At 46.7% G+C, this 16,661-nt stretch overlaps 1 protein-coding gene across 1 annotated transcript in view; it reads right to left on the bottom strand.

The window, feature by feature from the left end:
• erbin (erbb2 interacting protein) overlaps positions 1 to 16,661 on the bottom strand; it is a 35,272-nt gene that overhangs the window by 4,005 nt on the left and 14,606 nt on the right. Inside the window, exons 4-22 of the mRNA XM_068706595.1 lie at positions 16,057 to 16,135; positions 15,852 to 15,941; positions 14,873 to 14,929; positions 12,565 to 12,628; positions 12,162 to 12,236; positions 11,318 to 11,462; positions 11,025 to 11,097; positions 9,080 to 9,209; positions 8,777 to 8,892; positions 8,184 to 8,253; positions 6,132 to 6,231; positions 4,735 to 4,856; positions 4,189 to 4,362; positions 3,894 to 4,076; positions 3,656 to 3,773; positions 3,404 to 3,578; positions 1,792 to 3,319; positions 1,333 to 1,476; positions 58 to 111 (exon numbers count right to left, since the gene is read on the bottom strand). Of these exons, the coding sequence (XP_068562696.1) occupies positions 58 to 111; positions 1,333 to 1,476; positions 1,792 to 3,319; positions 3,404 to 3,578; positions 3,656 to 3,773; positions 3,894 to 4,076; positions 4,189 to 4,362; positions 4,735 to 4,856; positions 6,132 to 6,231; positions 8,184 to 8,253; positions 8,777 to 8,892; positions 9,080 to 9,209; positions 11,025 to 11,097; positions 11,318 to 11,462; positions 12,162 to 12,236; positions 12,565 to 12,628; positions 14,873 to 14,929; positions 15,852 to 15,941; positions 16,057 to 16,135 (3,497 nt within the window). The remainder of the gene's footprint in view (positions 1 to 57; positions 112 to 1,332; positions 1,477 to 1,791; positions 3,320 to 3,403; positions 3,579 to 3,655; positions 3,774 to 3,893; positions 4,077 to 4,188; positions 4,363 to 4,734; positions 4,857 to 6,131; positions 6,232 to 8,183; positions 8,254 to 8,776; positions 8,893 to 9,079; positions 9,210 to 11,024; positions 11,098 to 11,317; positions 11,463 to 12,161; positions 12,237 to 12,564; positions 12,629 to 14,872; positions 14,930 to 15,851; positions 15,942 to 16,056; positions 16,136 to 16,661) is intronic.

The following is a 16,661-nucleotide window of genomic DNA, read 5'->3' as shown; positions in this document are numbered from 1 at the left end:
CAACAACTCCCTCCATTGATGCTCTGCAGCCGACAGTCGGTCTGTGTCAAAACCTACTTTTCTGTGGTGATCCATGGTGTAGCTCTGCTGCCCTTGGGGAAACACATCATCCTGAAAAAGGTGGAGGAAGTGACGATCATTAACACTGTGCCAAAAAAAAAAAAAAACCTCACTCCACTGAACCTCATTAACGAAGGATCATAGACTAAACGAGCCAATGAGATACTGACAGGGACATTCCTCATGTCTGGTCATGGTATTAGGCAGTGATGTGCTGCTTTAGAAGGAGGTGAAAGGGACACATCCGATTGAAACGATGATGAACTGCGCTTCTATTTGACAGCATGTAATTCTGAATATTAGCTTGCTGGAGATGAAGTGAATCTTAAATGATAAGTAGGGAAGTGGTTACGCAACATCTCTCAAGACATCTCTAGAGGCACAAGCCACTTTCTTCTCCTCCTCGACAGATTCTAATATCTACTTTCTAATCACTTAAGACAAACACTTACCTTTTGCAAACACAGTTTTCATCCCACCCACCCACCCCCACACACACACACACACACACACACACACACACACACACACACACACACACACACACACACACACACACACACACACAGTGAGAGGATGTGAAGTGATCGAAAGTTGAAGTGAAGATGATGAATGAGCAAAATGCAGATTTAACGTGCAGTTAAAAAGGAGAAGAAATGCATTGCAGTCACGGGGTGCGAGTGTGAAATTGGGAGGGCTGATGGTTATGATGTTAAAGCACCTGGCAGGTTTAAAAGGGGGGGGGGGGGGGTTGTACCATACATATTACATACGTGATTTTTAACTTTGACTCAAATTAAGGTAGGTTTTCTTTATGACGAGATTGGCCTCAGAAAGCTCAATGTCCTCAAAAAAATAAAGAATATCTCTTTGTCAAATTCCATCATGGGGGCAGTAAAGCCGTTACGCAAAGTGGACGATGGTACAGAAACAAGTAATCCCCTTTTAAACAAGTCAAACTGCATTACCACTAAGAGGAGCTACAGAACAAATTAAGAGTCCATTAGAGAAGACAGTCACATGTACTAGAAAGGGACTGAGGTCGTGGGAAATCACACATAAGGAGAGACATTATACTTTCACTTGCCAATTAAAAAAAAAACCAAACAGACAAGTGAAAGGATCGGAGGGTCAGTGATCACTTCTCAACTTCGAGAAGAGAAGGAAACAGACAGTTCTCATCTTCTAAAGGATGTGAAACTAGCAGAAAGTGGAAGCCCCGGCTCGGCGTGAGCTGCGGCAGCTAAACTTCAGGTTCAACACGGTACTCACACAGAGGCCCAGAGCTCCGTAGGGCTGTCCGTCCCTGGCACTAAACACCAGAGACCCTTGGCTGGCATGCATATCCCTACAGCTGCCGTAGTGAGACCAGCTCAGCGGAGCGTTATTGGAATTATAGGAGCGAGACAGCGCATTCTGAACGGGAGGGACGACATGGAACAACCAGTGCCGCGCGACCATGCAATCCACCACATGAGTGATGACAAAAAAAAAAAAGACACAACAGAGAGGTTTACGGCATATACAGACAAGCATGCAGTGAATCAGAAATATAGGGCATACAGCTGGGTTAGTAGGCTTCGGTAAACTCCATATTAAAAAGGGTCAATGCACCTCATAGGACTTTATATGAAACGATATCCTTGTGCTGCCTTGAAAGGATGATGGTGTTCATACTGTTGGTCTTTAAAGTGTGATCAAGGTTAACCTTTATTATTATTATTTTTTTACCTTTTCCATTTTCTTGGCCTCGATGTGCCGCATCACCTGGTCCCTCCAATCAGGTGGCACCCTTCCCGGCCCGACTCCTCCCGGCACCAGTCCGGGCCCGTCCAGCAGCGAGTGCTCGGACTTCACCCTGGCGTTGGGCCTCTTGCTCGGGCTGCCGTGCTGGTAGTTGAAGTCGCTGACAGACATGGTCCTCTCCGAGAGCTCGTGGGGCTGCGGCCTGGAGCCGACGGGCCGCGAGGCTCCGGGGACGTCGATGCTGTAGGTGCGGGCCGACAGGGGCCTCTGCATGGCGTGGCTCATTGCCAGCGGGCCCCTGGCGAGGGTGTGAATGTCCCTGTACGTCATGTAGTCCCCTTCGGGCAGCTGTATGCGCCTCGGGTCGCCCATGGAGGTTATAGAAGCCGTGGAGGCCGTGCTGCTTTGCCTCTGCAGAGTGCTGCTTCTAGCCTGGCCTCCAGTAGAATGAAGTCTCTCCTTAGTCCACATGTCCCCAGAAGGTTTGGGAGCCATGGGAGGCCCCCTTTGCTGGGGCTGTAGAGGGTACGGAGGTGCTTGATTACGGTTGGAGTAGTTGGTGTTGGCTAGTGAGTGTGGAGGAGGTGGAGGGAGGTAACCTTGGTGCTCTGGGGGCATGGGTGTCCTCTGGGACCAGAGGCCCTCTTTAGGCATGCCACTGCTGGCATACTGTATATTGTACTGAGGAGGGGGGATGCCCATGGCCATGCTGGAGGAGACTGGATATCTGCTGGTGCTGGCAGGGGGCTGAGAGGAGGAGAGCAGGTCTGAGGAGGACGTAGAGGAGCCGGGGTAGATCTGGAGAGTCTGGTCGTTGAGTAACTGGCTGGCGGACTTGCTCCGGACGATGCTCTGGCCCTGAGCCCCCGGGCCGGCCCCTGCCATCCGAGTCATCCCCGCTGCGTTGCAGGAGTCATCATCCCCGTCGAAGGAGTACAGCTTCAGGCCTCCCGCTTCTATGTCGCTGACGCTGTGGGACTTCGTCACCTGCGGGGGATGGCACCTTTTCTCCGGAGACAGTTCCTCTGTGCTGCGAGACAGAGACATGTCACTGCTGGCTGTCACGCCTGTCGAGGCCACATGGGCAGTCTCGACTCTCATCGCTTGGCTTTTGTTCCCCAGACTATTGACGCAGTCGCCGGCCTGCTGGTTTCCATTCAGAAAATGCTCCTCCATGTTGTCGTTGCCAAAAGCCTGCTTGCCGTCCAAGTCCTGGGTTACCGAACCGTTCTTGGTTTTGTCCACCTCGTCCAGCTGAACCATGTTGTCCGTCGGCAACTTGGACACGTTCATATTGATCTGGTCCCACTTGGTGTAGGACTCTCCCATGCCGTTGTTCAATCTCTTCTCAATGAAGGCCATCCTGGCTTCCAGTGACAGTTCGTAGTCCCCCATTTTATCTGGCGGAGTCTGCTGGGTTTTCAAAAGGGCCTGGAGGGACGTCTCAGAGCCGTTACCGTTATGGAGGAGAGGGGTGCTGTCTTTGGGCTGGTTCATATTCTCATCCTCTTGCCTTAAACGAAGAAGGAGGTACATCAGGTTTTGTAACAACACGAGGAGGACTCTACGTTAGAACAGGTTCAGGAATCATACAAACCGGCTTTTTGGGAGGAAGGGCATCTTTGCCTCTCTCTCAGGGGTGCACAGGGAGTTGTCCTGACTGCTGTCTGTGGTCAGAGACACCGAGTCAGACATGCGCGACGGCGACGAACAGTTGCTGTTGTTCTGGTTGCTGTTGGCCACCGTGTCATCCAGCAAGGAGTCGGCGTCGTCTGTTAATCAGAAACATCACCGTTAGCTCATTGTACATAAACACCGTCACTTCAGATATTGTATTTTAGTCGTTTACCTTTTTTGTCCTTGCTTAAAGTCACCACTTTCGGCTGGTTGATGGAGATCTCAATAAGAGGGGGTCTCATCTCTGCAATTTTCATCTCCTCCTCTTCATCAGACAGCTCGTCAGAATCCTGAAGGCAAAAGCAATAACTCTTCCATTCTTAAAGTGGCCTTTTTTTCCCCAGTTCAAAACTTGCACAATGTGCTTTCTGTTTGTGTCGTTTGTGAAATCGTGAGGACTAAATAGTCACCAGTGTGTCCTCATGGTTCATCATAGAGCCCCCCGAGGGTTTGAGAGGGACTTTCTGAGCGCTGTAAGACTCGGACGTGTCTTTCGATTCTGTTGCCGAGGGGTTGTGGGAAAATGTGTTGTGGGTGGATATTTGGGACTCCAAGTCTGATGCCGTGCCATTAGGATAGGGAGCCTCTATCACCTGCACAAGAAAAACAGTACAGATGTTTGCTTGTAGAATATGCAGTTTGTGAAGCAGGAACTAAAAGGGGAACCAAGATTTAAAATAAGTGATACGTAAGATATGATATGACCTTAACTCCCACGTCCTGCACTCCAATGTGGTTCCTCTCAACAGGTTTTGCATCCTTCCCCGACTCGTCACTCGACTCGTCCTCCTTAAGCCTGTGAGCCACAGACTGGGCCGTCTTCACCATGTTCTTCAGCTCGTCTGGGTATGGCGTCGGGTAGCGCTTCAGGTTTCCCTCCTGGAACGGGACAAATACCCACAAACTTACCGCTAAAATCATCCAGTAGCAGTTTCAGAAGTAGGACTAGGGGCAGGTGGAAATATCAGTGTTGAATGGGAAGTACATGGAGAATGAGGTGCATTCAATACACACATTTCCCATGGACACAAAAGGCACTGATGTTGCGTCTGTTAGGCAACTTCCTTAATCTTTAGGAACGATTTCTTGACATTAACGTAGAAAAAATGGACGAAAACAGCCACATCCAAGTGAAGATGCAAAAGTAATATTTGTGATCGCACAATGGTTTCACAGTCTGGTATAACATGTCCCCACGGTCATTTCTTATTCTTCTTTTCCCACTTATGTGAACAACTGCTGGACACTAACCCTCGGGGGTGTCTCTCTCTCGTCCTTGTCCTCGTCACACTCGAAGGCCACCTGGGCTCGCTGCTTGCGCTGCTCCTCCCAGAGAGCCGGGTTGAAGCTCTCGGAGTCAGAGTTGGGGATGTCTGAAATAAAAGACAAGACACCAGGAAGAGGAGGATTCGTTAAGTTTAGCCGGTCACCCACATTGTGCCCAATTCACACAAGTCTGACTTTGACCACAAGATGGCGCAAAGTCTACATGAGCCATGCCAATGAATTGAAAGAGATGTGGAGGAACTTGAAATTTAGGAGTTAACCCCTTCCTCAAACCGAACCAAGCATAAAGAATTCATGCTACTTGGAATTGTGACTATAATAAACTGATTTGACTGTACTTTTTATGTCAGTGTGCAAATATATCCCACCCTGTTATTGTGGTACTAAACAACTCGATGGTGTCATTTCAGTGTGACGTGTGAAAGGTGTGAATCAGTCTGTGTGGTTTCCTGTGTTAAAAAGCTCTTGAGCGATACATAGATACTCGGCGTACACAACAGACGATTATATTTATACATTTGATTACAAGTCGACAGATGTGACCCACAATAAGTTGAGAGGAGACCATATCAAGACCTGTTGTCTACTATATAACACACCATACCAGAGTCCGTCAACGCAGAGGGGATAACACGAGTCACCTGGTGTGTGTGTGTGTGTGTGTGTGTGTGTGTGTGTGTGTGTGTGTGTGTGTGTGTGTGTGTGTGTGTGTGTGTGTGTGTGTGGCCTTCGTAAAGCATAATTATTGCAGTAAGGCCATGACTTATTCCAGCTCCTCAGGAAAGACACGAGGAAACGAATAAAGCTCTTTTGGAAAAACTCCCAGCAGATAACTGTGGAAAACGGCATGAAGCGGATAGCTGGGAGATATGGAATGGAGGACAGGACATACAGTGACTTGTATGTCAACACAGAAATCGAGCAGCTGATTCAATACCAGTTAGTTGGTTTAGGCGCGCGGATCTTGAACCACTAATTACTCTAAAGCTAAGATGCAACAGGGTCAGCGCAAGCCGTCTGGTGTAACAGGAGACCGAGCCAAAACGAACAGATGCTTGACAAGAAGAAGAGGACGACGACTAGTGTTTCTTCTGCAGCTTTTGTCTCCGATAACAAGGTCCCCTCATAAAACATGAACGCGGGAATCCTTGCAGGCCAATCTGTTAAGACCGCGGCGGTAAAGATGGTAAGTGTTAGAGACTTTTACATGAGAATACGTGTGATCATACTAGTCATGCGAGTTCTAGGAATTCTAAGATTATCTGGTGGTACTTCCTGATTGATGGGCTTAAATCTTTGATGTACAGCCCCTGCTGCTGCTGCTGAGAACTAATTATTCCCGTTGAGCGCACAGTACTCACAGTCCTCGGTCCTGGTTTGCTGGGGGAACATGTAGTTGGTCAGCACAGTCTTGTGCGTCTCTGGGTCCTCCTCTTTCTGGAGAGGGATCAGGGGCTTTGACTGTGGGAGACAAAGAAAATAAAAGAAGGTTTGAGTGAGCTATCTGCAATCAACAGCGTCCTGGTGTTCCCTGTGCCTCGCTTTGGCATCTATACTTGCGACAAACCCCCAAGTTGCACCAGTAATTTCCCAGAGTTCTTTACGCCTGAGTTTCTCCCTCTAATCTAAACAATCCTCTGACCTCACTTTGACTGAGACACTTCCTGTCAACCGTTCCTTGAGGAAGCTGGTTTAAGCTTCATCAATGTCCCCTAGGGCCTAGGACCCATCGCCACCTGCCCAACAGTACATACTGTGTATCTGTGACTGTGCTGCACTCCTGATTATGAGTGAGACATTCGTATCTATGATCGGATTTATACACGCGGCGCCTTCATTAGTGTCACAAAGTGTTTTACAAGTCAATAAAGACTCCAGAACTCCAGTAAAAGACAAGTCTACATTGACAGACCTCGTGTCTACAGGAGAGCCTGGAGGTTAAACCTCAGTCCCCCTTGGTCCACAGAGCTCTGGTCATAGGACCATGGAGTCCTGACTAATACATCGGCCAGGTTTGATACAACAAGTGATATTAGTCAGCATATAACTGATGAGAAAGTGAGTTCTAGAATTTTTTTTTGAAACAGTGTCACCGTTCTGTAGTTTCTCTCAAATATCAACATTGGTTCTGATTTAAAAACCCTGCATCTGTCTGGCTGTGTCCAGTAATTCGCACGTTAAAAATCAAGTCTGTTGGGCAGACAAAGGACGTCCTGGAGCAACGTTTGCTCAGCTCGTCTCTCTGAGAACTTAAGATCCAGACGTTCAGGAGAATATGAAGATATCCGCAGAAGTCTCCTCGTCTCCAAAACAAGTGAACCCGGTGATCAAAACCAGTAAAAAAAAACAACAACTGAATGAAGCAGTTTCACACTAAAAAGCTTTGTTCCTCCGACGCTGTTCAGCAAACACAGGACGTCCCGGATGGGGCTGCGAGCCGAGTCACCGTTAACGTTTGCTCAGCTTGTTTTTCTGATGACTCTAGATCCAGACATCCGATGACTAAAAACCCTTCATCTGGTAAAATATAGAGTTAAAAACACAGAAGAGCTAAAAAGCTGTACAAATGTGGCTTAAAACTCGATCAAGAGTCAGTTTATGACAACCTCAACACTGACGCACGTCACGGTGATACGCTGACATTATACGCGACCAAATGAAACTGCAGTGACAGTCAACAGACTGGATCAATGCTCCTGCAGCATCTCCGACATCACTTTGCATACATTAAAGACTCAAGTCCAAGAACTCCTCTCCCGTACAAAGCCACACTTCTAAGACAAAGTGGGACTCAAAGCCACTTCCTGCCACACGAGCCGAGCAGACTCAAACGTTTCCACCTCTGACAGGCTTATCTTGTGTTCCGTCGAGGGACAACTTAGCCGAGGCAGACGTCCAAACCTCAAGCGACGCGACGCGTCCGCTAACCTCGATCTCTCCACATCTGCTTTACTTCAGGCTATTTGCACAAACTGTCCGTCACTCAGATCCGAGTCATTCCGCTTTTCAGGGTTTTTCCACTGGCTTGTCTAGATTACCATATTGTTAGTATATAGTATTGATGCAAGTATAACATTTTCTGACAATCATTGGGATCCTTCTACGCTTAAGAAGTTTACGGTATCACTGTCTGACCTGCACTGCCATTTGGCATGCTTAGATCGAATGTCCTGGAAGTGGTTGACTAAATTTTGAATGCGTTTTCCTGTCGGCACTTTGACCTCGCTGGATTCATTTACTGCCGACTGCTGTGTGCGAGTCACGCAACCCCCGCTGCCATTACGACACCCATAGAACGCATCACACGGCTGACAGATCGGAACTCAGCGGCACCTTTTGTAAAAAAAAAACCCCCTTATGCATGCGATATATATATATATATATATATACACACACAATACATGTGACCGTACCTGGTTTTCAGACAGCCACATTGCGGTCATCTGGTTCAGTTTAGTGAAGCTGTAGGGGAGATTCCTCAACCTGCAGAGGAACAAAACGAAAACAAAACGCACAGGTCTGTAAAAAAGGTACAAAACGTCCCTTAAATTCATTTTGGAAGGTGAGTCTAACGTGTGAGGGTCCGCTGTAAAGTGTTGCTCAAGCCATCCGTCGGTGTTTTTGGGTCGTGGCCAAAGTTAGTCAGTGTAAGAGCAGACACCGGGAGTGGAAAACCCCTGATTAAAACCTCAATCAGGCCTCAGCATCTACAACGGCCCATTTTCATTCTGACCAGAATCAAGACTCTAAATCGATCATGATGCTGCAGGACAGCAGGATATATAGATATAAATATATTTGTTATTCATTTTTGTATTGATTAATTGATTTGTCAATGAAAACAGATTTCATTTCCAATGATAACAGAGGAAAAGGGTCAGAGCATGATTGGACTTTTCTGCTTTTTCTATGTTGCAATAATTCAAAAATACACGGAGAAAAAACAATGACTGTGGTCCTTAAACTCGACGCTTATCCTGAGTGAACACTGTCGGTCTTGACTCACTTGTTGTTGCTGAGATTGATGACTTTGAGCTTCTGCATGTCGCCCATCTCCTCAGGCAAAGACTCCAGCTTGTTGGAATGTAGGAAAAGCACAGTTGCGTTCTTCCAGTTGCCCATCTGTGAAGTGGCGGAAACCAAGAGCCATGAGCCAACACGGCCTAGCTGTTACAGATGAGCAGACTGGCTTGCCACACCATTTAACACACACACACACACACACACACACACACACACACACACACACACACACACACACACACACACACACACACACACACACACAACTCTGTGTGGACACACTCACCTCGGGGGGAAGCAGGGTGAGGAAGTTGTGATCTGCAGCGAAGGTGCGGATGCTGACACACTGGCCGATGGTAGAGGGCAAGGCTTCGATCTCATTAAAACTGCAGTCCAGCTCATCCAGAGAGGCCAGCCTGATGCAGAGAGGGGGGGGGGGATAGGAGGCCTTTAATCATGTGGAACTTCAGTGATTTCAGTGGTGTACTTCCAGAGGGTTGGGAGTCGAAAGAGATGGATAAAAAAAAAAAGAAAAAAAAAAAGAAAAAAAAAAAAGAAAAAAAAAAAGAAAAAAAAAAAGATCAAAGTCGCAGCATTTGAGCCCACGATATCCCGACCTTTAATTCCTAGTATGGGTCAAGTAGCCGACGCGCCAGATGGTTTGATACACCGACCGCCGCTGCAGCGGCCGGTTGCTCCTCGCGGGAGGATTGAATGGTTTGGACACAAACGCAGCCCTTGAAGCTGCCGCGCAAAGGTAAGGGGTCAAGTGCCACTAATCCATAACGCCACTCAACAGCATCTTCTTTTATTAAACTCTCCCCCCCATCTGGGAAACGGCCACATCTGTCAAACTCCACATGCTCAGCTTGTTTTCTGCTAAGTCTCCGCATCCATGCCAAGTTAAACAACATTTGAACAAACTTTGAAAAGCTCCATCACAGACTTGTTAGGACAAATAAACTGAATTTGGTGAGTAAACATCGGTGGAATGTCCGTTTAATCCTGCTACAGAAGACTTTGTCTGGTAGAAAAAGGACTAAATATTCTGTCAAACCAGGTGTCATTACTGGGCAGCATGAGACTGTGAAATGCTTCCTAATTGCTCTGCAAAAAGACAATTTTATTTATTTATTTATCCCCAAACCCTCAAATATACAAAGACAAGGAACGGTCTTCAAACGTCTTTAAACAAGAACTAAGATCGACTCTTATTCGCACCATCTTACTGTAACAATATGTCACGGTTAGAGCGGAACACTTTTACAACACCGATGCGCCTTAAAGGCTTCATGGGACACGATCTAAAAAAGGAGCGACATTTCAAACCCAACGACCACGCTGACACAGAAGTGCCCGAGCAGCTGGGGCTTTCTGCTGAATGAAAAATGCAAATGCACTCTGGGGATTCAGATGAATGCAAAACGAGTCCGACTCGCCGGAGAGAGCTACTGCGAACGCTCAAACTCCAAAAACACAGGATTTGACCCCTCTCTGTTGAATACAAAACAGGGACGGAACAACGCCGGACTGAATAAAATCAGGAAAAAACAAAACAAATCAGCTTGCTTAAAATAAAATCCTTGCATGGGATTATGGTAAACCACAGGCTTTGTCGCATAATCTGTGTTAAACTACACAAGGAGAAACATTCTACATATGGGACCATTGACAGCGCTTCTCCGCTTGGAAACAACGGATGAAGAACAGCTGCAGGAGTAATAGTCGATGTAGATTCGTCTCCCTAATGGACGGATTAAAGAAGCCCCGTCTTTGTGATGCAACACGATGATTGAGCGCCAGGATGTGCAGCAGCTGATGGACTGCTGGCTTCACCTGTCTGCTGCAGACAACGGCAGCCCGAGTACGGCTATGGCTGATTTAATCAGCGCTGTATTCGGAGGGTCATCTGGCTGAGATTACAATCGACCGCTCCACGGCGAGGCAAAAAACCTCGAGCCATGAATCAGCGCGGCGGACTCAGAGCCGTGACATTCAATTATTAGCATTCGTACTTCATAATCGCGGCCGTAATCGAGTTGCTCGACATCATCAGCATCGGACCAAAACAAATAAAAGCATCGGAGCACATTATGTTTAATGGGAATATCTGATTCATCCAGACAGACGTTTTTTATGCGATCAGGGGTCGGCAGATGAAAACAGCCCGATAATCCACTGATCTGAGGGTTTTATTCTGCCGATAGTAAAGCTATTGCTGCTACACTCACCCTCCGACCGAGTCCGGCAAGTAGATCAGCTGGTTCTCATCCACCTTCAGTGCAGTCAGTTTCTTCAGTGAGCCTATAGTAAAAGAGGAAACGACAGGGAGGGAATGAGAGGGATGCAAACAACAACAACAACAGCAACAGCAGCAGCAGCAGCAGCTCGGGGGAGTATTGATCATAACTTGCTGTTGCACCACATAGAGGAGTATCCGTTACATCAGTTCATACTGTCACCGATACTATAATCAGTTTAGTAGTAATCAACCCCGACTGTGTGTGTGTGCTGCATTCTTTACCGATGGAGCCTGGCAGCTGTGTGAGGGCATTGTTGGAGAGCAGCAGGTCCTGCAGACTCTCGCAGCCGCAGATCTGCTCGTCGACCATCTCCAGGTTGTTCTTGGACACGTCCAGGTACACCAGCTGTTTTAGCATCCCCAGCATCTGGATTAATACAAATAAAAAATAAAAAGGGACACACAATGAATACACAGACTGGATCTTATTATCCAGGGATTAGGCAGTTGTGTTGGTGGAACAGAGACACGGTGGATTAAAACAATCCACAAAACATCCTCAGCAGTGAGGCTAAGTAAGTAAGTAAGGAGAATCCCAGACCCGATATTACCTCACAGTCGGTTGAATTATTACATTTGATATGTATAAAAACAGTTGTTTGGTTCATATTCCCGACAGACGTCGCTGCATAAAAAAAAAAAAGGCCAGACTGTGATTACAGCTGATGCTGGCAGACGAAATAATGTTTTAATTATGACCCAGTTACAAACAAGCTGGTCATTCCGATGGAAAAAAAAAAAAAATCTTATGCAACACATTCTGACTATCAAAAGACATTATGAATGAGTTGTGTTCAAGGGAGAGAATGACTTCACAGCTGCAGATTTCTGTGATTATTATTGTGACCGTCTCGTGTTCACCGGGCAACAGAATCGTTTCTAAACTGCGGCTCCGTCGCTGCTGCATTTTCAAAGAGCTCAAGGTCTGATGCAAACCGACTGCAGTTTATTTTGATGCAGATTTAAGCCGACGCGGAGACTGAAAATCAAGAGGAATAATCTCTAGGTGATGTTCTGGGGCACAGCAGCCTCTCAAAATGTGTCCAGGATTGACTGTAAATTATACCCCAGGTAAGAACGTCAGTCTGTTCCCGTCTATCCACAGCTCCTTGATTCCAGTCAGCTGCTCCAACACCTCAGGCTGCAGATGCAAAGAGGAGAAAGGAGGTTAAAGGTTATGGATGTGTGTATACGAGTGTGTGTGTGTGTGTGTGTGTGTGTGTGTGACACAGGATGAAGAGCTTAACTCGTAAACAAGCTCAAAATAAAATCGTAAGGCCAGTTATTCATTCAGCTGTGATTACTACGTATTAATGAACGCCATCTTCCAGCGATACAAAAACAGGGCTTCGATTTCAAAAAATTAAAGGGGAAAGGAAAGGGAAGAGACTAAGGAAGGAGGAGGCGAGGTCACCGCCAGAAAAGGTGGAGAGCCCTGGGCGTCGACAGGCCGACTGACAGATACTCACCACTTCAGTGAACTCATTACTCCCCAGGTCCAGCCTCTCCAGCTGCGTGAGCTTCTGCATGCTTCTGTAGACACACGGGACAGACAGAACTTAAAAATCAAACGGGAAAATCAGCCAGGATTATGAGTAATGTGGGTCATGTACCCTTAAAAAAAAAAAAAAAAAAAGGAAGCCAAAAGAAAATCTGTCAATTTCCAGGTTGTGTTTTGGATAGCATGCATGCTCTGCCTTTGCTCTTTTCACTAAATAATGCCACGAGAAAATAAATACCTTTAACGGCTCAGGCGTGACAATGAAATATGCTTTAAATAATGGAAAATGTGACGTATGCTAGCCCTAAGCCTCTCTCTCTCTCTCTCTCTCTCTCTCTCTCTCTCTCTCTCTCTCTCTCTCTCTCTCTCTCTCTCTCTCTCTCTCTCTCTGCATTCAGGTCACAGTCTCACATTCTCTGCTACGCCGTAAACACGCAGATAAAAACCAGGACCGTTCTACTGCTTAAGCACTTCACTGTATTTAGCTGATTACCAGCGACAGAAAATTAGGGGAGAAATATTCTTATTAAAAAAAGGTTGATTTCGCACATTCTGCGTAAGTATCGCTCCATTTCACAAAACACTGACAACACGCCTTGGAGCGCATTTCAACTTTAACGGCAGCAGCAGCAGTAGAGTAGCAATCACAGAATGGACTTATTTTAAACTGAGCCTCAAGAAGAGAGACTAAGTACGAACACACAGTTCAGTTTTATGGTCCTTTATGGAAGCCAACTCCTATGAGCTATTCATGAAACACACGCGGGTCAGTAGCTTCAAATGCATAATTCTGGCACGGTGAAGAATTGCGATCCGCATATCAACCTGAGGCAAGAAAAAAGGACGACAAAGAGCGGTTTACAATTCCTGAGAGCGAATCACAAAAGCCAAAAAAGCAAGACACCATGACTGGAGATGAAATGGAGATGTACAGCGTTCTGTTTGGGAACAGACACAATGATCCGTTCACAACAGGGATGAACTGTGTTTCCTTAAAGTGAGACCCGGCGCAGGAATGGAGAGCGGAGGCCCTGCCCGGTCTACAGCGGACCGGAGTCTGTTTTCTCTCCAGGTGCTCCTCGTAAAAAAAACATGACGACGCAAGACAGACGGCAGAAATTATAACGATGATTTAAGCGGCGTCGCGATTTTTCTAATACTTGGTGCAATATGAAAACATTAATCATGTTTATGGACTTCGGCATTTGCCAGCTTTATCCCATTCTCACATCAAAAGTTGGCAAGAACACCAGAGAACCCCCCCCCCCCTCCTCATGCGAGCTGAAAAGGGGGTAAGAGTGAGCTGTGCTGGCTCATCTAGAGAGTGATAGAAATAAAACACATTTATGGCCCCCGAGTTGTGAGGAACACAGCATCGTTCTTTAGAATGCAGGGAATCATTTGGTTAATGCATGTGCTCGGTGTGAGAGAAAAAAAAAAAAAGAGGCTGCACAGTCTATGCAGGAGCTTTGCAAAGACTTCGACTGCGCCGCCCTTTGTGCACGCACACATTTGTTTACATCTCTGAAATGCTTGCGCGTCGCTCTGGCAACGTTCCCGATCATTAGTCCCTTCCTTTTGTCAGGGCTCCAGCCTTTAACAGGTCTGGCCTCCGTCACGTAAACACGGCGAGCGGAGAGGATCCGCTCCGAGCCGCAGCGCTGCACTTTGTGCACCGGCTGGCCCGTCAGTTGGGTCGGCGAAGGAAAGGAAAAGTGAGCGAGATAACAAAGGAAGCTCGGCCGGATGGAGGAAGGATGTATAAAAAATTTTTTTTTTAAAAAGAGGGGGGGGGGGGGGGGGAATAGGGAAATACAGGTTTTCTAAGAAATTGGGAAGGGCGTGAAATGAAATGATACGGCGAGTGACGCACGAGAGGAGACAGAATGAGAGAGTAACTTCCCATCACAATCACCTGGAGCTTTCTTCAATATCCGTGGGACATTTAGTCTCCCCGCGGCACGGTAACCTTCTCAAAACGGTGAAATAACCCTCACCACTGTCTCAGTGGAGGATTATAAAACCTGCCGCAGCAAGCAGCCAAGCAAAAAGGGGGGCTCTTATGTAACGCCGTGGAATTCAATGCTACCGTCGGAGGTGTGGGTAGCGACTCTTCGGTTGGGAACGGAGGCGGAACGGAGGACGCAGCAGAGGAAGGAGACAGTGAGGAAGGACCTTGAAACACGTCATGACACAGCGACACTGCTCCACATATTTAGTCAATGAAATGAACACGAAATATTTGATGTTTGGCAAAAAAAAAAAAAAAGACTTACTTTGGCAACATCTTTAACTGGTTCTCCCTCAGCTCCAAGATCTGTAGTTTAGTCAACCTGCAACGAAGTAAAGAGCCAATGATCGTTAAAGTACTGCAATACTTTTTTAAATGACACCGTCTAACGTCTTCATGCCGCAGTAAAGAGTTTGTTTAGAGTTACGTAGTACTAAACTAGGCTGATCATACAGAAAGCAAAAGTACGTTCAAGAGGAAAAGTGTTTTTTTAAAAAAAAAAAAAAAAAAAAGGAAAGCAGCATCAGTGAGAGGAAATATTGAGCAACTTGCACCACATGTTTAGTGTAATCAGAAAGCTCAACACTGTGTAAACTACAAACAAAGGAATAAGTCATATCACTGAGGATCGGATTAGTCACTAAATGCTGAATTAAGTAAACCAAGACAACAACTTGAGATGAGAAACGGGTCCTATTTTAAATCTCAGGTGTTCTTCTCACAGCCAAGACGTTTCTTGGCCACTTTGGGGACGGCCGAGACAACACTGACATCACCTTTTAAAGTTGTTGGCGAACAGAACGGCTGCTTATTTACACCTCTAGCAGTTACTTAGCAACATAATCATTAATGTGGAGTTTCTGGTGATCAACGCTCCCTCTCTTTTAGCTCAGATTTTGGTCTCTACCACCTCCCGAGGGAAACGTCTGTCTCTTTAACTGCCAGAGACTCCATTATGTTCACCGGTTATTCGCTAGTCACGTCTGTCTGTCTGTCGCAGGGAGCGTACAGTGGGATAGCGATAGCGATGCTATGAGAGCTATACCACGGATAGCTAAACTCCGCAGTGTCCGAACTACGAGCATCCCTTCACGTCGTCGCATTGTTTTCATCATTTCATACGCAAAGCATACAGTTGATACCGCAGTCAGCAGCCTGAGTGTTCGGTTTGTGTTTGAGTCCCCCCCCCCCCCCCCCTCTTCAGATCCGGTTGATCCGGATCCAATCCGTGAGAACATACTGACCTGCCAAAACTGGCTGGTAAGAACTCCAGAAAGGCATCGTTCAGGTAGAGCTGCGTCAGACTCAGGAGCTGGGTGAAACCGTCTGGGAGCCTGACAAAGAACACACGGGAACAAGGAATCACATCACTCACACGAAGCTGCTGCGGTGCCAGAGCATACTCGACGTGAAACCACAATGGGAGTTAATGAAGGCTGTAGCACTCACTTGGATATGGGATTCACACTGGCTTCTACAATAGTTAGGACTTTGCAATTCTTGATGTTTTCCGGAAACTCCTGAATACCTAGAGAGAAACGGCAAAGCAATGAACACCATTAGAGGTTTAAAAAAAAAAAAAAAGGCACGACAACCGCCAACAATTCGACATCTGCATTTTATTACCACTGACACCAAACAAATGACTCCAGTCAAAAAAAAATGAGGGATTTCTCTCGTCGAGTAGGAGAAGCTTTGTGAGTGTCAAACACAGGTGGATTGTGAGCAGGAAGGCTCTCTGTCTGAATTGTAGGGCGCTGAGGATACATTAAGAGCGGCTCTGCACCTTTCCTCTCTCTAAACAACCACAGAGACAGGCGCTCGAGGTGACACAATGAAAGAGCGGGACAGGAAGACGAAGAAGAAGAAGAGAGATCACCGAGCGACAGTCTGCGAGTTCTCACAAAACCATCCAGCGAGTGTGAACTGCGAGAAAAGGGGCCGTGACCCAGTCTAAAGGATTATTTCAACCCACTTTGTTTTGTGTCCACAACACTTAGCACAGAGTGCTTCGTGAGGAAGGTTAAGCTACTTTTAATGTCAACACGGCACAC

This window comes from Cebidichthys violaceus, unplaced genomic scaffold, assembly GCF_023349555.1.
Source record: "Cebidichthys violaceus isolate CVI_PGR_0920_01 unplaced genomic scaffold, fCebVio1.0.p SCAF_12, whole genome shotgun sequence".
NCBI classification, from domain to species: domain Eukaryota; kingdom Metazoa; phylum Chordata; class Actinopteri; order Perciformes; family Stichaeidae; genus Cebidichthys; species Cebidichthys violaceus.
Note: the sequence above shows the minus strand (reverse complement) of the source record. Positions and strands in the feature narration are given on the sequence as shown.